Genomic DNA, 23,308 nt, shown 5'->3' with positions numbered 1-23,308 from the left:
ACCTGACAGTGAGCTGGCTCTCATTTCCCCCCGTTTACATCCAGCTTCATGTCCTGAAAGCTCCTTCTCTCCTCTTGAAAGTTCTTTCTCTCCTCCTGAGAAGGATCAGCTCTGTGGTTTCTCATCCTGCAGACTCCAACCCAGCCCCTCTGAGCAGAGCCCCTGCCTGCCCCACACCTTTCCAGTACAGCACCCTAAAATTTCCCCTCTCAACACCTCATATCTGGTCTGGAGCCTGGAGGGATCCAAGTGCAATCATTTCACCATTTTTGCCCCCAAAGGGCACAGAAGGGGGGCACAGCTGGGGGACCCAAAACCCAAGCAATGTGGGGAGTACGTCCTTTCCTCCCACTGATGGAGGAGCCATCTGCTAAAGCTCTCTCGGGCCGATTTTCCGCTTTGGGGAGAGGGGACGAGGTGCCCGAAGGGGCTGGCGGGGGACGCGGCACCTGCGCGGGGGCTGCGCTGGGCGGGCGGGCGGCACAGCCCGGGGGTGGCCGGTACAGCCCGGGGCCGCTCCGTTCGGTCTGCACCGGCACCGTGTCCGTGTCCGTGTCCGGGGGAGGCTCCCCGCCCGCCGTGCCCCCACCCCCGCTCCCCCTCGCCGGGCCCCGAGCGCCCTGCCCGGTCCCCGCCCCGAGGTGCCCGCACCCCCCGGCTCCGCCGCTCGAGCTCCCCCGTGCGCTCTGCCCCGGGAGCCGCCGCTGTCCCCATCCCCATCCCCGTCCTGTCCCCGTCCCCAGCCCGCCCCGGCCATGCCGGGCCCGCGGCGGGACCGCCCGGCCGTGCTGCTGCTGCTCGGGGCGCTGCTGGCCGCCGATCTCTACTTCCACCTCTGGCCGCGGGCGCGCCGGGAGCTGGGCAGGGTCCCCCCGGGCTGCCCGTGCCCCGCGGCCCCCGCCGCGCCGCGCCCGCCGCTGCCCCGCGCCGCCCCCGCGCTGCGCCGCCTCTTCGCCCACCCGCTGTACCGCGCCGCCCCGCCGGGCCCCGCCGAGCCGCTGCTGGGCGCCCGCGAAGCCCTGCGCTACTACCGGCGGAAGGCGGCTCGATGGAACAGGTGCGTCCCGCAGCCGCGCAGCCCCCGCGCCCCGCACCGCGCAGCGCCCGCAGCCCGGGCACCCCGCGCCCGCAGCGCCGCGATACCCCCTGGCTGGGCATCTGCTCCTTCCCCGGCGCCCCTTTTCTGGGCATCTCCTGGGCACTCCCTTCCCGGGCATCTCCTCCTTCCTCAGCACCCCTTTTCTGGGCATCTCCCCCTTGCCCGACACCTCCTTCCTGGGCATCTCCTGGGCACCTCCTTGCCCGGCACCCCTTTCCTGGCTATTTCCTGGGCATCCCTTTCTTGAGCGCTCCGTGCACCAGCGGCTGCTGGCACTCCCTTCCCTTCCCTTCCCTTCCCTTCCCTTCCCTTCCCTTCCCTTCCCTTCCCTTCCCTTCCCTTCCCTTCCCTTCCCTTCCCTTCCTTCCCTTCCCTTCCCTTCCCTTCCCTTCCCTTCCCTTCCCTTCCCTTCCCTTCCCTTCCCTTCCCTTCCCTTCCCTTCCCTTCCCGGACATCTCCTGGGCACCCCCTTCCCAAGTACCTCCTGGGCACCTCGTTCCCCAGCATCCCCTTCCCGAATATTCCCTGGCCGTTCTTTTCCTGGGCACTCCCTTCCCGGACAATCCCTCTGCCCGCGGCTTCTGGGCACCCTCCCACCGGGCACCCCTTGCATGATCCCTCATTCCCTGGGCACCTCCTGGGCACCCCGTTCTTGAGCACCCACTGCACGGGCATCTCCTGGGCACCCCCTTCCCGGATGTTTTCTGAGCACCCCTGCATGGGCACCCCTTTCCTGGATATCTCCTGGATGCCCCTTTCCTGGGCGCCCCTTGCATGGGGACACATTTCTCTGGCATCTCCTGGGCACCCCTTTTTTGGACCTCCTATGCACTGGGATCTCTTGAGCACCCCCTGCATGGGCACCCCCTGTTAGTGCACCTCCTGCATGGGCATCCCCTGGGCACCCCCTTTCTGGGCACCCCTGCCCTGGCATCCCCTGGGCACACTCTGGCCAGGCACTCCCTGCATGGGCACCCCCAGGCACCCCCTCTCTGCACACCCCCTCTCAGGTTCCCCTCCCTTTCTGGGCAGCTCTCCTGGGTGTCCCTTGGGTGCCCCCTGGCATCGCCAGCCCAGCTTGCCTCCCCCCCAGTCTGGCTCTGTGCCCTCACCCCTCCAGCCTGGAGCTGTCTCCCACCCTGCCCCACTGCCAGAGCCCCAGAGAAAGCAGAGAAAGGCACCCCCAGCTCAGAGCCCTCTCTCTCCTGCTGCCTCTGCCAGCCCAGCAAGGAGGAAATTCCCTTTGCTGCTGGGGTGGGACTGTCCCTGCCCTGTGGTCACTGCCCTGGTGGGGACAGTGACCCACAGTGCCAGCTCCAAGCATTGATTATCTGTACCCCGAATCCCTGATCTAACCCCCCTTCCAGGAGCATACAGCACCCCAGAGCTGCTCCCTGCGCCCCCAAAACTCCTCCACTCATGCACAAACCTGGATGGAGCAGAGCACAGAGCTCCTGATGGCATCACCTCACCCACTGTCCCCTCTGTGGGACAGGACACCTGCAAGGGGGTGACAGCATGTGGGGACACCCCAGGGACCGCTGTGCTGGCACTGCCCAGGTTTGGGTTCCCCACTCGTCCCATCCCCTGCACAGGCAGGATTCCCAAGTGCTCTCTCCACCTCCATGCCTGCTCCTCCTGCTCCTGTGGGGCTCTCCCAGTGCTGGTTCCACGTGAGATTTGCTGCAGGAGATGATGGGAAGCGATAATGGAAGGAACAGGGAATGACCTTCATGGCCTGACAGCACCAGGGTCTGGAGCCACCTCAGTGCTCAGCCAGGGCCACCCCTGTGAAGCTCTTCCCTGTCTCCAGTCTGGATCCTGTTGAATCCTTTGTCCCAGCATGTGAAATCCATGGCTGGTGGGTTTGAGTACCCCTGGATGTGCCACAGACCCACCTTGGGTGCATCTCAGAGCTGAGCACTGCCTGCTGAAGCCACCAGGATTTGGGTACCAAGGTGGATATCTCCCAAGCAAAATCCCAGTGGGAACTGAGGATTTCAGCCAAAGCTTCTCACAGCTTGGTGGCACCATCAGAAACCCTGGGCGCTTGCTGTAACCTCTGTTGCAGGAGAGGGAGAAGTCTGCACTCCCCAGTTTTATTCGCCACGCTGTTAAAAGATGGAATTTGTTAAAAGCTGGAATTTGTGCTGCACTTTGCCTCCTGCCCCAAGGTTTGGCTGTGCTGTGACTGGGAGGAACGCTGTGATGACTTTTGTCCTTGACTGACTTCACTCTGCACCTCCAGGAAGGGAAGAAGGCACAGTATTGATTATTGCTCACCCTGAAATAAAATATTTGATGCTCGTAAGTGGGTGAAACCTCCAGAGAGCACAGGCTGAGGTGACACAACTGTTCCTGCAAAGACCTGCCAACAACCACCAGTGCTGCAAATTGAACATGGAACAGGTGGCACTCACCAGAGCTGATGGATTTTATGAAATTGTTAATTTGCTGTGGGCACAGAGGAATTCCTGCCTCACCTGCAGAGCCTGTGTCCTCTCTGATGTGGCCAGGGCAGGGTCCTGGTGGGACTCAGGAGGATGCAGAACCAGCTGGAGAGACTGATGGGGATGCATGATGGAAACAGAAAAACAACAAAGCATCCACATCTCTTCAAAACCCCCCCAGAAAGTCCCCCAAAACTCCAGAGTTTATTGTTATCCCTGAAGGAGCAGCTTCAAAAGCCCAAACTCAGGATGCTGGTGGCCTGAGCAGTGTCACCCCACGCTGTGCCTCCCTCCCAGCCCAGCACAGAGCTGAAAGCCAGGGCAACCCCAGGCCTATTTATAGCAGGGTAGAAATGAACCCTGGTTTTATTTCATTATGCCTTTTGCAGAGATCTGGCTTTTTCCAGGGAAATATTTCAGGAATCCTGAAGGAAGCAGGGAGAGCTGTATTTTGGGTTGAAAGGCTGGGAAAGGACTGGCTCAGGCTGGGCAGGGCCCGTGTGGATGCAGGGCTGGGAGCTGCCTCCCCTTGCATAACCACTGCATTTTTTTCCCCCTCAGTAATGCCTTGCTCACCCGGGGGGAACAGCCCGTGTGTGTGGCAGGCAGGAGAGCAAATATGGAAAAATATTTGGGCAGCTTCCCTGGGGAAAAGCCCTGAGTCACTGCTGTCCATGGCACTGGGGTTTGCCATCCCTGGCTGTGGCAGGGTTAATACCTCATTTATTAATTAAGGCTTTATTAATGCCTCACAACTCGTTACGGTTGTGCCTCACATATCCATGGGAAGGGAGCAGGCTGGGGGTCAAGGCATTTCTGCTGGAGCTGGTGGCAATCCAGGGCATTTCCTTGTGCACAGGGAATTTTCTGCCTCATGATGGCATTCCAAGGCACTTCCTTGTGCACAGGGAATTTTCTGTCTATTTTCTGTCTGAGTTTTCTGTCATTCCAGGGCCATTTCCAGGTGCACAGGGAATTTTCTGCCTCCTGAGCAAAGCCCTGGCCAGGGAGGGCAGTGCTCCAGCTCCCTCTTACCATGCACACGTGGATTTTTCCATGCTGTGGCTGGCCCAGTGCGATGGAAAGACAAACAGACTGGGAGAGGGAACAGGCACATCCAACCTGTCCCTCCAGCTCCCAGAGGGCTCCCAGGACACCTCTGTGTAGGAAATGAATTTGTGGGAAATCCTCAAAGCCTGACAGAAGGCTCACATAGTATAAATGTGTATGTAAGCCTTGAGATAAGAAATGCTGACTTAGAAATTCTGTGGAATAAGACATTATTGAGAGAAAAATAGAGCTAAAAACAAGTTTCAAAGGATAGTATTGATACACTATGTCATAAATACTTTAAAGCCAACCATCTAAAATTACTCTTCAGAAGTCTTACTACAATGTATTTTTCATACTTCTATTTTTCTAAACTACTTTTAGTTGCAAGGCTATCCCTTAAAACTTCTTTTTAGTTCAATTTTTCTCTCAGTCGTGTCTGTCGTATTCCATAATATTTCTAACATTTCTTATCTCAAGGTTTACATCCACACACATACTATGTAAACCTTCTATCAAACTTTAAGAATTTTCTACAAATTCATTTCCTACACCACTGGAACACCTCTGGGAGGGTTCAAGCCCTGCTCACAGCCAGATTAACCACCCTGCTCAGCCTGCTTGGATGGAGAAGGGTGATGGAAAATTGATGGAAAAATCCCAACCAAGCCCCAGCTGCTGGGCTGAGCAGGGAAATAAAGGAACCCCCAGGAGCCCTTTGCAGCCCCCAGTGGAAATTATCATCAGTTATCAAGGATTATCATTCCTTGGCTGATAAATGTCCTGGGGCATGGTCAGACCTCGCTGCTCAGGCTCTGCATGGGCTCTGGCTGGGATTGTGGCATTTCCCCCTGTCCAGCCTTGGTTAATGTCCTGCTCCTTATCAGCCCCCAGCTGCTGTTTGCTTTCCTGCATGGATCCTGGCACTTTCAGTGCAAACTGAGCTTCATTTTCCCTTTATCAGGACTGGCTGCTGCACACAGGGGCTGGACACTGTTAATGAGAAACCAAACTCTGTCCTCTGCTTTCAGTGACCTTTCATTTCCACAGCCCCAGCCTTGGAGTCTCTGTCACTGCTGAGCAAGAAATGGCACAGATTCACTCCAAGGCTGGTTTGCAGAAGAGCATTTAATTTCAAAAATCCTCTCTTTTATAGACAGATTCAACACATTCTGCTTGATTGGCTCACTAACAAAAACATCTTTCTCACAAGCAGCCCTTGAGAGGAACAGAAAAGCAGAGTAGGAAGACACCACCTGCAGGTTGTTTATACCAACAAGTTATCATCGTTTTTCTACAAATCCCTAAAAAAGTCTCACAAGTCCTCTGTGAGAAAACAAAGCCCATTTTCTCACTCTCTGGCTGTTGCATGCACAGGTCCCTAGGTTGAAGGAAATGCTGATTGAGTGGGGAGATGGTTTTGGGTCATTCCTGAATTTAGGAGGCTCCTTCAGCTCCACCTGCCAAAAAAGGAGGGGGATTGAACCTTGATTTTTTAGAGATCATGGGCAGGATGCTGCCACATGACCTTGTAGCATCCCTGCTCACTGTGGATTTGGTCACAGAAGCAATTTGTAGTTTTTAGTGATTTTTTCCCCCCAAATTCTGGGAAAAATCTCTCTCAGAGTCTCTGACTATCCCAGCCATTTTTTCTGCTCACAGCCAGATTAACCACACTGCTCAGCCTGCTTGGGTGGAGAAATGATGGAAAAATCCCAACCAAACCCCAGCTGCTGGGCTGAGCAGGGAAACACAGAAACCCCCAGGAGCCCTTTGCAGCCCCCAGTGCCATTCCTTGGCTGATAAAGTTTGATAGAAGGGTGACATGGTATGGATGTGTATGTAAACCTTGAGATAAGAAATGTTAACTTAGAAATATTATGGAATAAGACAGATATGATTGAGAGAAAAATGGAACTAAGAAGTTTTAAAGGATAGCCTTGCAAATAAAAGTAGATAGTTTAGAAAAATAGAAATGTAAAAGATACATTGTGGTAAGGCTTGTGAAGAGTAATTTTAGATGATAAGCTTTAAAGTATTTATAACATGGTATATCAATACTATCCTTTGAAACTTGATTTTAGTGATTTTTTTTTCCCCAGCTTCAAGAAGGTCAGAGACTCTGACAGTCTCCTGCCTCAGTTTCCCCTTACTCACTCTATGCTCTTTTCCTGGCACCCTCCAGGCTCAGAGAAGGGAACGTTTCCACATCCCCATCCCTCCTCTCTTGCAGGAGACACAAGCTGCTCCCTTTTCCACATCCCCATCTCCAGAATGTCTCTCTTGCAGGAGACACAACCTGTACCAGGAGGAGCTGAACCTTTCCTTTATCCTCATCCCCATCTCTCTTCTCTTGCAGGAGACACAGCCTGTACCAGAAGGAGCTGAACCTTTCCTTTATCCTCATCCCCATCATGTCTCTCTTGCAGGAGGCACAGGCTGTGCCAGAAGGAGCTGAACCTTTCCTTTATCCTCATCCCCATCTCTCCTCTCTTGCAGGACACACAAGCTGCTCCCTTTTCCACATCCCCATCCCCATCATGTCTCTCTTGCAGGAGGCACAGGCTGTGCCAGGAAGAGCTGAATCTCTCCCATTTCCCCATCTCTCCTCTCTCTCTCTTGCAGGAGGCACAGGCTGTACCGGCAGGAGCTGAACCTGACCCTGCCAGCCCCTCTCCCCCTGCGTGCCGAGGCCGCCTGGCTGCAGTTCCAGCTGGGCATCAGCCGGGACGGGCTCTACCCGCGCTCCAGCGCTGCCGTCAGCCGCCTGCTGCGGGACCTGCGCGACCTGCCCACCATCAGCGCCGGTGAGGGCACGGGGATGGGCATGGGGATGGGCATGGGCATGGGAATGGGCACGGGGATGGGCATGGGCATGGGCATGGGCATGGGCACGGGGATGGGCATGGGGATGGGCATGGGGATGGGCATGGGGATGGGGATGGGCATGGGGATGGGCACGGGGATGGGCATGGGGATGGGCATGGGGATGGGGATGGGCATGGGGATGGGCACGGGGATGGGCATGGGCATGGGGATGGGCATGGGCATGGGCATGGGGATGGGCATGGGGATGGGGATGGGCATGGGCATGGGCATGGGGATGGGCATGGGAATGGGAGTGGGCATGGGAATGGGCATGGAAATGGCACGGGAATGGGCATGGGAATGGTGATGGGCATGGGCATGGGCATGGGAATGGGCACGGGGATGGGCATGGGCATGGGGATGGGCATGGGGATGGGCATGGGCATGGGGATGGGCATGGGCATGGAAATGGGCATGGGCATGGGCTCCAGGGGGATAGCAAACGATTTTAAAAAAGTAATTTGCAACATTAAGTTCTTGCTCTGCTGCCTGAGATGTGGGCTGGTGGCATCTTCCCATTGTCATAACCATGTAATGAGACTGATGTTGGAACATAAAACAGCTCATGGCATGTTCCACAGCAGCCCCATCCCATTTTTGATTTATACAGCCCCCAGCCAGTGATGTGTCAGGACTGTGGGCTGACAGTCACAAGATTCTGGGCAGTTGTGTGCAGAGTGAGTGCTTGGCAGATTCAGTTTAGATGTAATATAACATAGTGTAATATAATATAGAATAATAAAGTAATTAATTAGCCTTAAGTGATAAGATGGAGTCAGGTGCATCATCCTCTCCCCTTGCTGGGGATGCCTGTGGATGCTGGTGGGGTCTCACTGCTCCTCCTGCCCTGCAGACTACAGCCAGGATGAGAAGGCCCTGCTGGGAGCCTGTGACTGCAGCCAGGGTGAGTGTGGCACCTGGGGTCCCCATGTCCCATCCCCAATGCTCCATCCCCAGCTGGGCCAGGAAACACCAAACCAGGCTCTGCTCCCTCCCATTGACCCAGCACGGGCTGGGATCACAGAGCATGGAATTATTCCAGCTGGAAAAGCCCTCTGAAATGATGGAGTCCACCCCAAGGGCCATGTCCAGGCTTTTTTTAACACCCAGGGGTGATAATTCCACCACTTCCATGAGCAGCCTGTCCAGTGTGGGTGTCAGGACACCAGTTCAGCACTGGTTTCTGCTGGGGAGGGAGGGAAAAGTCCCCAAGGGGATGTGACAGAGGGACTGAAGGGAAATCTGCTCTATGGCACAAAGGGGAGAGGAAAATAAATGGGAAGAGAGAGGGGAGTGGCTGTAAGGGGTGAGGGGATGTGCTGGGGGTGTAACTGGGTGTTTACAGGAGTTATCACCCATTTCCCAGGAATTAACATCTCATTTCCCAGGAATTAACATTCCATTTCCCAGGAGTTAATGCCCCATTTACCAGGAGTTAATACCCCATTTACCAGGAGTTAATACCCCCTTTCCAGGCAGTTATTGTCCCCTTTCCTAAATGTTAACATCCTATTTCCCAGGCAGTTATCATCCCATTTCCAGGAGCTAACATCCCCTTTCCCAAGAGTTAACACCCTGTTTCCCAAAAGTTAACACCCCATTTTCCAGCAGCTAACACCCCATTTCCAGGAGTTAACACCCCCTTTCCCAGGAGAGTTAATACTCACTTTCCAGGCAGTTATCATCCCATTTTCCAAGTGTTAACATCCCATTTCCAGGAGTAAATACCCCCTTTCCCTGCAGTTAACACCCCATTTCCCAAAAGTTAACACCCCATTTTCCAGCAGCTAACACCCCATTTCCCAGGAGTTAACACTCAGTTTCCCAGAGGTGAAGATTCCCATTTCCAGGAGCTAACCCCCCATTTCCAGGAGTTAACCCCCATTTCCATGAGCTAACACCCCTTTTCCTCCCCAAGTGGTGAAGCCCAGCGGTGTGCACCTGAAGCTGGTCCTCAGGTTCCAGGATTTTGGGAAAGCCATGTTCAAGCCCATGAGGTAAGGGCAGCAGAGCCCCCCCGAGCCCCTGCAGGGTGGGCTGGGACCCTCCTTGGCACGGGAAGGTCCCACCACCCCTTCCCTCTCTGCCCTCCCTACCTGGGCAGTGAAAATGTTCCATTATTTTCCATTTTTCTTGGCTGCTCTCACCACCCCAGGAGCACACATGGGTAAACACCAGCGTTCCCACAGTGCTGTTGGTGTTGGAAATGTCTCAGTTTTGGGTGCCAGGTGCAGAACGACCTTGGGACACTTGTTCTCCTGAGATCCTTGCCATGAGGGACTGCTCTTCCCTAGCAGACTTTGGGGCTTGCCTTGCTTTTCCTTGGATTCCCCAGAGTGTTTCCAAGAAGCAGCCATCAAACAAGGGATTTAAATTGCTGCTGCTTTATTTGCAGCCCCTTGGGACTCTTGACATCAATTCCCTCTCACTTTGCTGTCCATGTGTGACAGGGCAGCTGGGATGATAAATCCTCACCCAGGAGGAGCCAGCTCCTGTCCCCTGGGTCTCCATTCACCTCTGCCCAGCGTCCACCGGGTCCTGGAGGGGAAGGAGAGCATCCATGGCCTGAGGGATTTCCTGTGTCCTGTCCCCTTTCCCAGGAATTAACATCCCATTTCCCAAGGGTTATCATCCCATTTCCCAAGAGTTATCATCCCATTTCCCAGGAATTAACATCCCATTCCCCAGGAATTAACGCCCCCTTTCCCAGGAGTTAACACTCCCTATTTCCAGGAGTTACCACCCCATTTCCCAAGAGTTACCACCCCATTTCCCAGGAGTTAACCCCTTTCCAGGAGTTAACTTCCCATTTTCCAAGGAGTTGAGGCTGAGTATCAGGTTCCCATGCTGCACCTACTGGGGCACCTTGTGCCAGCCAGAAAATGGAATTAAATGGAGCTCCCACCTCAGGGATAGGAGAGCATCAGCCCTGAGCCCTCCTCTGCCTCCAGGGGGATGTGACAAAAACCACCTGAAACTTTGTCCTGAGGGGGTCTAAGCTCTTGCTGGAGCAGATTTAAGCCCCAGCCAGCTCTTCTGCCTCCCCAGGGTGCAGGTGCTGCTCCCTGGCTCCAGCTGGGCACGGAGCCCTTGGCTCTGACCCTGTCCCCATTGTGGCCCCCCAGCTGTCCCTGTGCCACCCCTCGGTGTCCCGGCTGCCCAGGGCTCACCCCCTGCTTCCTCCCAGGCAGAAACGTGAGGAGGAGACTCCTGAGGATTTCTTCTACTTCGTGGATTTCCAGCGGCACAACGCGGAGATCGCTGCCTTCCACCTGGACAGGTAGGGCTGGCACTGCCCTGGCACTGCCCTGGCACTGCCCTGCTGCTCCTCTGGCCACCATGGTCTGGGAAAAGCCCTGCAGAGCTCAGGGAAAGGAAATTTCCAGGAAGTTTCCAGGAAAGGAAAGAAAATTTCAAGGAAGTTTCCAGGAAAGGAAAGAAAATTTCAAGGAAATTTCAAGGAAAGGAAAGGAAAGGAAAGGAAAAAGGAAAGGGGAAAGGAAAGGGAAAAGGAAAAGAAAGGGAAAAAGGAAAGAGGAAAAAGGAAGGGGAAAGGGGAAAGGAATCCTCCAGTAGATCCTCCTGGCTCTCATCTGACCCCCCAGAGCCAGCTTTGCCTTGGGAGCAGGTGCAGTCCAGGTGGGAACGGGTCAGATTCTCACCTGGCTGTCACACGTTGTCCCTCCCCTGCATCCAGGTGCCAGTCTGAGCTCTGGGCACAGCCTGGGTGCCCTGCTGGTGGGGGAGGCACACACTCCATCAGCATCAAGGTGTGCTTTGGCTTGATAAACTGCAGCAATGCAGTATTGAGCCCTCAGATAATGAGCAATTAACCTGGCACCTCTTCCCAGCAGGGTGTGTGTTTAATAACATCAAAAATACCCTTGTGAAAAGATGAGGGCAGCAGCCTTTCCCTCCTCTGAACACCAGATCTCTGATGGTCAGGGTGGGTGGGGATCTCCAGTTTCTCTAGGATAAGCAGGACTAAATTAAGTCCTGTAGCTCAGACTCAGAGAAAGGGAACAAAGGGAGCTGAATTCCCTTCCCAGTTCTGCCCCAGCATCCTCACAGTGACTCTGCTTGACTCAGCCACCACCACCTCGCCCCTGCAGCTCCACTGCCACAAAAATGAGGCCAGACTGCTTTTGTCAAGTGCTTTGTGGTTTTCAGAGCTGAAAGATGCTGGATAAAAGCAAATATTTTCTTCTCTCTGAACATTGCTCAATAAGTAGCAGGCTAAATCCTGTTCTGTGCCCAATTCCCAGGAGCAGGGGGCGTTATCCAAGGAGCCAAGCAGAGCCACCTCTCCCCATTTACTGACTCAGCAATCGGCAGCAGCTTCCCATTGACTGCCAGGAATGCTTTCCTGCCCCAGGCCCTGAGGTTTTTAAGAGTATTTTTGAGGAATTAGCTGGGCATGAGAGCCTCTGGAGGAGGGGGTGCCTCCTCAGCCACATTGTACCACGATCAACCTCTTTTCTCCATATCAAACCAACACTGTAGAGGAGCCTGAAGGGCTGCTCTGGCCCTGTTTGTGTGCAGAGGGTGGGGAGAAACCAAGGCAACGTTAGGGAAAGAGACAGGAATGCTGGAGAACATCCAGCTCGTTCCAGACAGCAGCTATTAAAATACCAAAATCCAAACAGAGCCACATTACATTTTGGCCCAGAGGGGTTTTTGCTGGAAAGAGTCTGGGTACAGGGATCCAAAGGCTCCTGGTGGAAGGGGCAGGGGCAGCACCTGCCACCCCAGTGTTCAGCAGCAGCATCCCTGTGCCCTCTGTGCAGGATCCTGGACTTCAGGAGAGTGCCACCCACCGTGGGGAGGCTGATCAACGTCACCAAGGAGATCCTGGAGGTCACCAAGAACGAGGTTCTGCAGAGTGTCTTCTTCGTGTCACCAGGTGGGCAGGGGCTGGCTCAGGATAGGGCAAATCATGGCCCAAATTGTCTCTAAGGTCCCTTCACAGCTGACCCAAAGCTGTGGTGTTCCACGGTGGGAGGAAGGGGCTGCAGGAAAAGCGGCTGCAGGACTCGTGCTGTGGTGCAGAAATGAAATTCTTGGGTTAAATGTGCACAAAAACATGGTTACTGCAGACTTCCCTCCAGCTGGAATCACCTACCAGATCTTCTCATTTGGCCTTTCTTTCTTAACCTTTCCCTTAGCACAAGGCCCCAATCTGTCATTTGGCAGGTTGAAATCCATGCCATGGCTGCTTTGGGGTTTTCCTTGTTTTTCCTTGGATTCCCCAGAGTGTTTCCATGAAACACCCATCAAACAGGGCGTTCTAAACTGCTCTGCACTCATTTGCACCCCTTTGGGACTCTTCCCATCTGTTCCCCCTCACTCCATCTCTCCCACAAGAAATAATCACTGTCCCACGGTACGGAAATGTGGCAGCAGCTCTGTGGGCACAGAGAGAAACACAAATTTCCCAGGATTTTCCTGGGGAATGCTGTGAGAATGCTCAGAGAAGGAATTAAAACAATTCTTATCTTCACTTGCTGCACCTGTTGTTGTGAACACGTGAAATGTGTTATGGAGATTATGCCTATAATCTCCAGATTATATCCAGGTAGGAATGCTTGGCTGGTGTTCCAGAATCTCCAGATTATATCCAGGTAGGAATGCTTGGCTGGTGCTCCAGAATCTCCAGATTATATCCAGGTAGGAATGCTTGGCTGGTGTTCCAGAATCTCCAGATTCTATCCAGGTAGGAATATTTGGCTGGTGTTCCAGAATCTCCGGATTATATCCAGGTAGGAATGCTTGGCTGGTGTTCCAGAATCTCCAGATTATATCCAGGTAGGAATGCTTGGCTGGTGTTCCAGAATCTCCAGATTATATCCGGGTAGGAATGCTTGGCTGGTGCTCCACAATCTCCAGATTATATCCGGGTAGGAATGCTTGGCTGGTGTTCCAGAATCTCCAGATTATATCCAGGCAGGAATGCTTGGCTGGTGTTCCAGAATCCCAGATTATATCCAGGTAGGAATGCTTGGCTGGTGATCCAGAATCTCCAGATTCTATCCAGGTAGGAATGCTTGGCTGGTGTTCCAGAATCTCCAGATTATATCCAGGTAGGAATGCTTGGCTGGTGTTCCAGAATCTCCAGATTATATCCAGGTAGGAATGCTTGGCTCCTCCCTCTGGGCTCACATCTCCCAATGGGATGCTGTAGTTCTTATCAGCCATGCAGTGACATTCAATAGCTGTTATCAGCAGATGTTCCACTCCAGAGGGAGGAGTGGGTGTGGAATAGATAAAGAAAACTGCCCACTTGACAAAAAGACAACTGCCATCCAGATGGCAAATAGAACAAACAGAACACACCTTGCCTTACATTCTGGTTCACCCTGTTTTCTGCTCTCCTCCCAGCCAGCAATGTCTGCTTCTTCGCCAAGTGCCCGTACATGTGCAAGACGGAGTACGCCGTGTGTGGGAGCCCCCACCTCCTGGAGGGCTCCCTCTCTGCCTTCCTGCCCTCCCTCAACCTGGCCCCACGCCTCTCCATCCCCAACCCCTGGATCCGCTCCTACTCCTTCGAGGGAAAAGAGGAGTAAGTGGGTAAATGAGGCTGCTCCCCACATCTGCACTGCAGGGCACGGACACACGGACAGAGCTGCTGACATAACCCAGGCCAGGGTTCAGGGAGCCCATAATTAGGGTAATAATTAGTGTAATAACCCCTAAAGCCGTTTGCTGTGGGAAGATCAGAGAAAAGGATGAGAGACAATTCTTATCTTCTCTTGCTGCTCCTGGTATTGTGAGCATGTGGAATGTGTTACAGAGATTTGTTTACCAAAGGGTGGTTTCTTAATTAGCCAATGGTGATGGTGTTTTAAGTAAAGGACCAGTCAAATACAGCCATGAAAAACATCCACTGTCACATCAGGAGATGCTGTCCAATGGATCAAACCCTTCCAGAAAATTCTAACAGCCTTCCCCACATTTGCTGCTCCATTGGCTGTGTTTCAATTCCAGCCTCCTGCATGCACCAGGGGAGATTTATTTCTTTATTTCCTTTGGGGTATTTTTCTTCACAGAAGCAGTGGGGGGTACTTTTTGGGATGCGTGGAAAGTCCAATCTGAACACATGAGGGATCTCTTCCCCTACTGCACAGGTAAGTGCATCAACACTCTGACACACATAAGGAGTCTTATAGGAACAGCAAGGGCTAAAGTGGACATCCTTTTGACTTCTTTTTACTTGGAGGAGTTCCTTTCCTTCCCTTTTTCCTTTCCTTTCCTTTCCTTTCCTTTCCTTTCCTTTCCTTTCCTTTCCTTTCCTTTCCTTTCCTTTCCTTTCCTTTCCTTTCCTTTCCTTTCCTTTCCTTTCCTTTCCTTTCCTTTCCTTTCCTTTCCTTTCCTTTCCTTTCCTTTCTTTCCTTTCCTTTCCTTTCCTGAAATTTCCTTTCCTTGGAATTTCCTTTCCTTTCCTTGGAATTTCCTTTCCTGGAAATTTCCTTTCCTTACCTTTCCTGGAAATTTCCTTTGCTTTCCTGGAAATTTCCTGGAAATTTCCTTTTGTTTTTTCGAGGGGCTGCTGTCTCCCCACAGCCCCTCCAATGTGGGGGCACAGGGGAGCCCCCAGACCCACCCCAACAAAGGTAAAGCAGCACCTTGGGCACTTCTAGCATTGCAACAAATACTCCATGCAGATCTGAAAGAAACCTTGGGATAATTCAGTCAATTCCCTGGAATGAAGGCAAGCTGTGTCCCTCTGTGTGGCCTTTGCAGGGAACATGGACAGGCACCACTACGAGATGTTCACCAAGTTTGGGGACGATGGCTTCCTCCTGCACCTGGACAACGCCAGAGGGTGAGGCAGCAGGGGGATGTGGGGAGGAGGAGGAGGAGGAGGAGGAGGAGGAGGAGGAGGAGGAGGAGGAGGAGGAGGAGGAAGAGGAGGAGGAGGAGGAGGAGGGCAGGCTCTGAACTCTGCTTCATCCCCAGGTTTGGGCGCCATTCCCACGATGAACTCTCCATCCTGGCCCCGCTCTCCCAGTGCTGTGTGTAAGTTCCAGCTGCAGGAGCATGGGAATCACGAGTGGAAAAACATCCACTGGCACACCAGGAGATGCTGTCCAATGGACCAAACCCTTCCAGAAAGTTCTAACAGCCTTTCCCAGCCCATCAGCACGAGGTGCTCTCAGGAAGCACAGAAATCTCCATCCAAAATCCTGGTGGAGCTTTGATGCACTTCTTCAAGCTTCCTCTTCTCATGGCACGAAGGAGAAGCTCATGATTTTAACCCTTTGTTCCCCCTTCATTAATGCACATAAATCAGCAGCTGCAAGTTAAATTTAAGAGGCAGAAGCAGCTGCTCTTTCCTAGAGTTTCTCTTCAGGAGATGTGGAGCCTTTTTCCTTGCTCTCCCTGCTCCTTCTCCCCCTCAGGGTGGTAACTGCACTCTCCCCACACACCTTTAATTTCAAGAACTGTTATTTGCACTCAGCAAGTATTTTCATTTCTAATTGCAGGCTCGCAGGGAATCCTTCTCTAGAAATTTTGTGCAGTTTGAAATTAACTCTGCCTCTTAATTTGGCCTTCATGCCATAATATCCACAGGTCACAGCATTCCTATTTTTCCAGATCTACCTCCCAGAAACTCCTCTTAATTTAATAATTGTAAAAGGCAGGACTTGAACACCTTGTCATAAGCAAACAAGGGCCAGGAATGGCATAAAAACAACTTGTTCTGCCTGAGGGAAACACATAAACCCTCATTTCCCACAAGGGCTGATCCATTTGGAGTGGGAGAGAATCTGAAACCACTTGGGAAGGAAAGGAAGAGGTTTTGCTTGAGTAAGCACATGGAGGCCACAAATTTCAGCCTGCCCTGACCAACAACCTGGACTCAGCCCACCGAGTTCCTCCTTGCTCTGACACCAAGCTGGGCCACGAGAGCAGGGAAGCTCCTCCAGCCAGGAGCACAGGGATGCTGAGAGCAGGCTGTTAAACACATTCCCAGCTGAGTTCTGCTCCAAGCCTGGCTTCCAGCAGATTTGAGTCTGTTTTATCTGCCTCTCCCAGCCTGTCCCACACGTTGAGGCCTGCAGTCTCCTCTCCCACACCACGAGTGGCACAAATACAGCCATGCCATGAAAGCCCTTTCCCTGGAAGCATCCAAGCCCTCCTGGAGGCACAGCCAGGCCTGAAGCAGCCCCAGGCAGGCTGCTGGAGTCCCTGGAAGGCTTGGGGTGAAAGGTTCAGCAGTCCAGCCCAGGCACAGGGTCACAGCCCCCGCGGGAGCAGAGCGGCAGCGTTTCCATCGCAGCCCTGTCTGTGCTCTGCTCTGTTTGTTTGTTGTGTAAGTGTTCCAGCGCTCCATCAGCTGCTCCCCACGGGTCACAGCAGCCCTCTCTCCACCTCCAAGCACTGCTGGGACCAGAGCAAACACAGCTGGTGTTTACCCACAGCAGCTCCCGGCCCGAAGGACAGCGCACAGATCCTCGTTCACATCTGCTCTGGGCACAGCTTCCCCTGGCAGCAGCAGCAGCGCCTCACAGCTGGGGTTCAGAGCTTCCTTGTCAGCCCTCTCACTTGATCAATTGATTATTTTAGCTTTTTCAGGGATATGAATGAGGGAAGGTGATGTCTGGCCCTGTGGCAGCAGCACCCTCCTCCCCTTGTGCTGCTGCCCACACACACCTCGCTCCACACACGCTCCTGATTTAGATTGGATATTAGGAAAAGTTTTTCCTGGAAAGGGTTGTAAAACATACTACTAGGGTAGTAAAACATTGGCACAGGCTGCCCAGGGAAATCATGGAGTCACCATCCCTGGAATTCTTCAGGTGATGTGTGGATGTGGCACTTGGGGACGTGGTTTGATGGTGCTGGGACAGCAGCTGGGCTTGATGACCCTAAAGGTCCTTTCCAATCTTACTGATTGTCCCCAGCACCTGGAACAGCTTTCCCAAACAGCACATGGCCTGTTGGAGCTGCAGAGATCCAGATCAATGCCCTGGGTAAACAACAGCCTAAAAATACAAATTCTTGAGCTGCCTAAAATGGATCTGACTTCGCCTTTTTCCACCTGAAAATTCTGATTGGGCTGAATCCAAATGGTTCCATAAACATGGACCACTTTGTTTCCAAAATTCAAAGGGCTACAGCCACTGATTTATTTCAGTATTATACATGCTGAAGTCAACACATTTCTGCTGAGGATTAAACAAATGATTTCAGAACACTACATTTCATGCCCAGAAGCATTCCAAGATTGCAGCTTTTCCTCCCATTTTCTGTCAAAGCAAATCACATTTGAACCTCAGTACCCCCTAAGGTGAAAAGGCACAGTTACATCAGTTCCAGGAAATATTCTCTTTGTGCTCAAGAGTTTTGACAGAAGATATTTTCTCATTCATGTCTTTTCATTTACCTCCCCCTCTGCTCCCATCTCATCAATGTCATCCTTGGGGAGGTGGCACCACCCTGCAGGAACCTGGGGCACTGGGTCATCTCTGACTCACTCACTGCTGACAACTTCACTCATGTTTTTCCTCTCTGCTGACAGAAATTTGCAGTACAAATACTCTGAGAAAAACAAAGGGAGAAGTAGAGGTTTCTGTAAAAAAAAAATTAATTACCTTCCAAAGTTAAAATTACAGAACCTCTGTTCCAAAATTCTTTAAATTCCTCCATCCATCCCTGCCCTGCTGCTGTCAAGGAGCTCAGCTGCTCTTGCTGGGAGGCATTAAATTGTTGATTTATTGTTTTCCAGAATAAAGAGATCGACGTGGCTGCGCCTGCAGCTGCTGGCGGAGCCCGAGTACCGGCTGAGCGAGGTGATGAGGGAATCCCTCCTGCAGGACCCCCTGGCCCCTGTGCTCACCGAGCCCCACCTGCTGGCCCTGGACAGGCGCCTCCAGCTCGTCCTGGATGCCGTGGGGAAATGCATCGACACCTTTGGAGAGGCCACGGTGGTGGCCAACGACACCGCGCAGCCCCAGAGCCCCGCAGTGCACAGAGCCAAGCTGGACACTTAGAGCCAGGAGAGCCCTGCCAGGCAAGGGGCAGCTCCAGCACGGCTCATTTCCACCACAAACACTCACAGAGACTCAGAGAGGAAATGTCAGATCAAGAGTCACAGCAGGCTCCTCTGCTCATGTTCAATCAGAGCTCCTGTGCTCAGGCAGTGGCTGTGGCTGCAGCTGATCTCTGCACACCTTTGGAGATTCTCTCCCAAATTTGCCCTAAACCAGGACAAAATTTGGCACCCAACGTGAGGCCCCTCCAGTAAGCAAACACAGCTCTGGGGTGGAAAAGCTGTGATCTCCGGGTCTGGAGTTGGCCCTGCCCTTGGGAGGCTGAAGGAACACCTGACTGACTTGGTTTGCTCCACCTCCACAGGGGCTTGAGAAGGACATGGACTCGACCTGAGGGTGAGGGTTGAATAAAGAGATGCCAAGAGCATTTTCCTCTTAGCCAGTCTTTGTCCTGTGGTCAGGAGTGTATATTTGAGATATACCCGCCCCTGGCACAAGAGAGGGCATGGGTCCATTCTGACTCTGTCAGTGTTGTTTTGGTTTACTGCATTGTTCATTTTATCCTGGTCAGAGCAGAGGGCTTTGTGAGAAACACAGTAAAGGTCAGAATTTCAGAAAGCTGTGACAGCAGACTGGAAACAGAAAGAGCAGAGAACTCAGCTGGCTGCAGCTGCAATCTCAAAGTAGAAAAGTTACAACAGTACAGCAAACAAGGACATGAAACAATAGCTTGAGTTTTAGGCTTGGCTAAGTTAGACATTAAGATTTAAGGCACTAGATGTGCTGTGTCAGGAGCAGTGTCACCCCAGCCCACACTGACCTGTGCAGGTCTCACTGAAACCCCTTCTCTGCCCTGCCTGAAGAGCCACTTTGGATGCAGAACACAAGCAGGTCTGTGCTGCCTTAGACCCCAAGGGAAAAAACCTAAACTAAAAAATCCATGCTGAAAATCAAACCAATCTGAGACACAGGACTGTATTTACAATTCAGGAACCCACCCATTTCTGGGGAAAACATTTTGTCAGGTTAATCTATCTCTGTTTTGTCAGAGGAATCTATCTCAGGTCATCTCCTCATATCTTTTAAAATAATTTTCTCCTCTTATCTTTTAAAGTCACTTAGGTTGTCATAATTAGCTGGGAAATAGAAATGGTATCCCCATCTCTGCCCCTATCAAGGTCTGCATTTTGAGGAGATGCAACAGAAACCAGGGACCAAAACAAAGCATGGGAAAGGAGTTTTCGTGGGTATTTCAGCTCCCAGCTGACCCTTCACCTCCCAACAACAAGGTTTAAGAATAACTGGATTAGTGAAGCTCTCCTTAATAGCTTTTTCCTTTAACTATTAGGAATTATTACACTGAGCCTTTTGGCAGCCTGAGGAAAGCAGTTGAGAACTCACCAAAACCCCACATAAACCCCACCAAAAACCCCATATAAACCCACCAAAATCCCACATAAACTCACCAAAACCCCATATATACCCACCAAAAACCCCATATAAACACACCAAAATCCCACATAAACCCACCAAAACCCCACCAAAAACTCCATATAAACCCACCAAAATCCCACATAAACCCACCAAAACCCCACCAAAAACTCCATATAAACCCACCAAAATCCCACATAAACTCACCAAAATCCCATATATACCCACTAAAAACCCCACCAAAAACTCCATATAAACACACCAAAATCCCACATAAATCCACCAAAATTCTGCATAAATCCCACCAAAACCCCACCAAAACCCCCACATAAACCCACCAAAATCCCCATACAAACCCCACCAAAATCCCCACTCCAGGCTCCTTTAGTCTCTCCCAAATTGTGGTTCAGACAAATCCTTACATTTCCAACTTTTCAACAATCTCAAGGAGATTCTTGACCTTTTTACTCTTGGGACTTACGGACGTTTTTGCTCTTGAGGACAGAGAACAGATGAAAATAAGAGGATTTGTCTCCCTCTCAGCACGTTTGCTCTGTTGGTTATTTCTGTCAGAACAGTGAATTCCCAAAGTTTTATCTCCCTCTACCGGTGACTTTTTGTGCTCTCCCCACACAGGACAAACCCAGAATTAATTCCATCTTTTGCCATGCAATGGTGACTGTTTGCTGCTTCAACAGGAAGCACATGGCAACACAAGATAAGTTTAAATTTAAAGTTGTAATTATTAAGTGTGTATTTGTGGTTGTAAGGCTGGAAGTGGAGGGTTTGAAGTTCCATTTTAGGTATTAAATTTCTGGTTTCCAGCCTGTTTTTTTTCAGTGGAGGGGATTGGGAAAGGGAGGGCAGGTGAAGGAAATACCCATGGATATTTAAATTGCTGGTACAGGGTTCTTCTCACTTTTATTTTCTTTTACATGACACATTTTTACTGGACCTTCAAAGCTGGGTGACTCAGCTTCCTTGGGGCTGGCTGTAAAACACATCCAAGCCTGAGCTGCCTCAGGTCACTCTTCAAATTGTTTTCCTGCTCCATCACAGCTGAAAATCCCCCTTTTCCATTTCCCACCACACCTTATTCACGATTATCCACCACATGCTCATGAGGGGGTCGCAGAGATGGAAGCAGCCAACTTAGAAATCCAAAAATCCTGGCTGGGCTGGGAAAATGAACACCTTGGGAGAAAACAGAGTTGCCAGGAGGCAAACAGGACCCAGGTCCAAGAGCAGAGGAATTCCCAGGCTGGCACGTGGAGGCTGAGCTCTCCCCAGGCTCCAGGGAAAAGGCAGGACCTGAGCTCACCCCTCTGGAGTTTACACCAAGATAATCCATTAAGCTGCTTATTTTCTGCTGCCTCATTCACAACACATCCTCTAAAGCCAAAGGAAAACACCGTGCAGGGGGGCAGGGAATAAAATAAAAGAGGCTGATTGCATTTAAGAATTTAAATCATTTTATTGCTTTACCTGCCATTAGGACAATCTATAACAAAAGGAATATAATATAATATATTAGCACATACAGTAAATCAGACTTATAGAGTCAGGTAACAATACAAAAATGGTCCTCTGGTTGACTATAGCTTCCTAGGGCAATAGACTTCATCAATTTGCTGAAGATAGACTAGCAAAAAATTACTTCTAAAGCCCTGAATGTTAGCTAAGGCAAAACTATGCCAATTGTGGTTTCAAACATATTGAAATTGCACACAAAGGTAAAGCTATAACTGTGTTTAATATTTAACTCAGACTTAGCTGATTTATCTTAAAATCTTGTAGGTAAAACTACAAAAGGGAGTAAACAGCAAGCTAAAAAGATGCAGTAGTGAAACTTGATTAGAAAGCCTTATATAAAAAAAATGTGCATTTTTTTTGTGGAGCTCTAACTGGTTTACACAGTTTTTGGTGCTTTAATGTAACACAAAACACATATGAAGAAAAAAAACCTGCAGAGTCAAAACTTAAGAAAAAAGTTTTACCCAAAAAAACAAAAGGAGGAAAAAAAAAAAGAACCAAAAAAAGGTAGCATTTGCTTATTCCTTAAGGACTCTGGCAGAAATCCTCTATTCAACATCTCTTGAATAGAGAACTCAAACCACAAGCATTTCAATCCCCGTGCTGGGATTTCAGTTTCAGAAATACCCTGAAACCTTTTGTAAAGGCTTGATACCTTCAGTATTAATTACTCTGCATGAATTAGCAGACTCTTCCTGATTCTGTCCATGCCTGGGAAAACGTTGGATTTGCATCCACTCCACCTCAGAAAGGAAATAAAACGAGGGCTCCATCGTTAAAGTAGTTGCACAACAAATGCCAAACTGCTTGCTGTCACTCCCAAATACAAACCTATGCTACTTGATATAAATTACAGTTTAAAGGAAACCTTAAAAATTGCCTACAATTATTGAACCGTGGAATTCAGTAAAAACTTTTGGGAAGTCTTGGTGAGCACAGAGTAATGGAACACAAAGCTGGGAAATACTGAAATACATTTAAGACTCCGCAACAGATTGAACTTGGGGGGGAAAAAAAAAGGATTAAATAAGTGTGGTGGAAATTCCATAAGCAAGAAAAGAGAATGCACCTTTTGGCTTTGAACTAGATTTATAGTGAACCATTTTTAAAATGATGAACTGACAGCTCTAAAAACTTAAAACAACTGAGTGTTGCAGGAAAGTTCAAACATTCAGTTTTTTTGCCTCACATTCTCTACTAAGAATAATGGAGCTCTACAGACCAGCAATCTTGTCACCTGCAACTGATACTGGCCAAAACACTCAGCATTTATTTTCCCTGGTAACAAAGGGTCACTTGAAGTGATGGTGATTTTTTAAAAGTCAACTGAGGATTAACAAAACAATTCACAGGGAAAATCAAATGTTTGCTTTCGACTCCTACGCCAATCTAAGCACTCCAACAGTACTAACAGCTGGACAGCTGCACCATTCTTACACCAATCTATGTACTAGAGATCACAGTCAGGCATTTCATGGAGCATTTGGTTCTTGCCACTTGGAACAGGAAGAGTTTTAAATGGCAAATCTATGGCTGGAGAAAGAACAAGTGGAAAAGATCAGTTGCGGCAAGTCAGCAAATGGATCAACAGCTGAAGTAGCTCACCAGAACTATCAACCTGGAAAGCTTTTGATTTACACTTGACAAGAACAGAACTAAGCAATCTTAAACCAGCAGACACAGGAACAATTATACTGGTAAATTCCAACTGTGGCTTTCTTAGCAGCTGATGCCTCACGATTGAACCCAGGATTACAGTACCCAGAAAATGGAAACGAAACCCAGGAAACCCCAAGCCCCAAGAAGCTCAATTACAAGGGTAGCTCTCATGTGAAAAGAAATACAGCAGGTGATGACCACAGCCTTAAAATCTGTCCAATAAT

At 50.7% G+C, this 23,308-nt stretch overlaps 2 protein-coding genes across 3 annotated transcripts in view; one reads left to right on the top strand and one right to left on the bottom strand.

Moving 5' to 3' along the window:
* Positions 1-735: 735 nt before the first annotated feature.
* On the top strand, positions 736-18,908 carry FAM20A (FAM20A golgi associated secretory pathway pseudokinase). Its single transcript, XM_064728730.1, is given in 10 exon segments — positions 736-1,057; positions 7,225-7,406; positions 8,321-8,371; positions 9,386-9,464; positions 10,655-10,747; positions 12,255-12,370; positions 13,846-14,030; positions 15,105-15,289; positions 15,424-15,483; positions 18,197-18,908. Coding segments are annotated over 10 exon segments (1,518 nt in total). The 5' UTR covers positions 736-755; the 3' UTR covers positions 18,462-18,908.
* A 2,433-nt stretch (positions 18,909-21,341) lies between these two features.
* The window catches only part of PRKAR1A (protein kinase cAMP-dependent type I regulatory subunit alpha), a 19,106-nt gene continuing 17,139 nt past the window's right edge, over positions 21,342-23,308 (bottom strand). For both annotated transcript variants that reach the window (XM_064728477.1, XM_064728478.1), the window contains one exon: positions 21,342-23,308. This exon is cut by the window's right edge and continues 584 nt beyond it. The gene's annotated coding sequence lies outside the window, so the exon portion shown is untranslated.

The sequence above is a fragment of the Zonotrichia leucophrys genome, chromosome 18, assembly GCF_028769735.1.
Source record: "Zonotrichia leucophrys gambelii isolate GWCS_2022_RI chromosome 18, RI_Zleu_2.0, whole genome shotgun sequence".
NCBI lineage: Eukaryota > Metazoa > Chordata > Aves > Passeriformes > Passerellidae > Zonotrichia > Zonotrichia leucophrys.
This window is presented reverse-complemented; position numbering and strand designations above follow the sequence as displayed.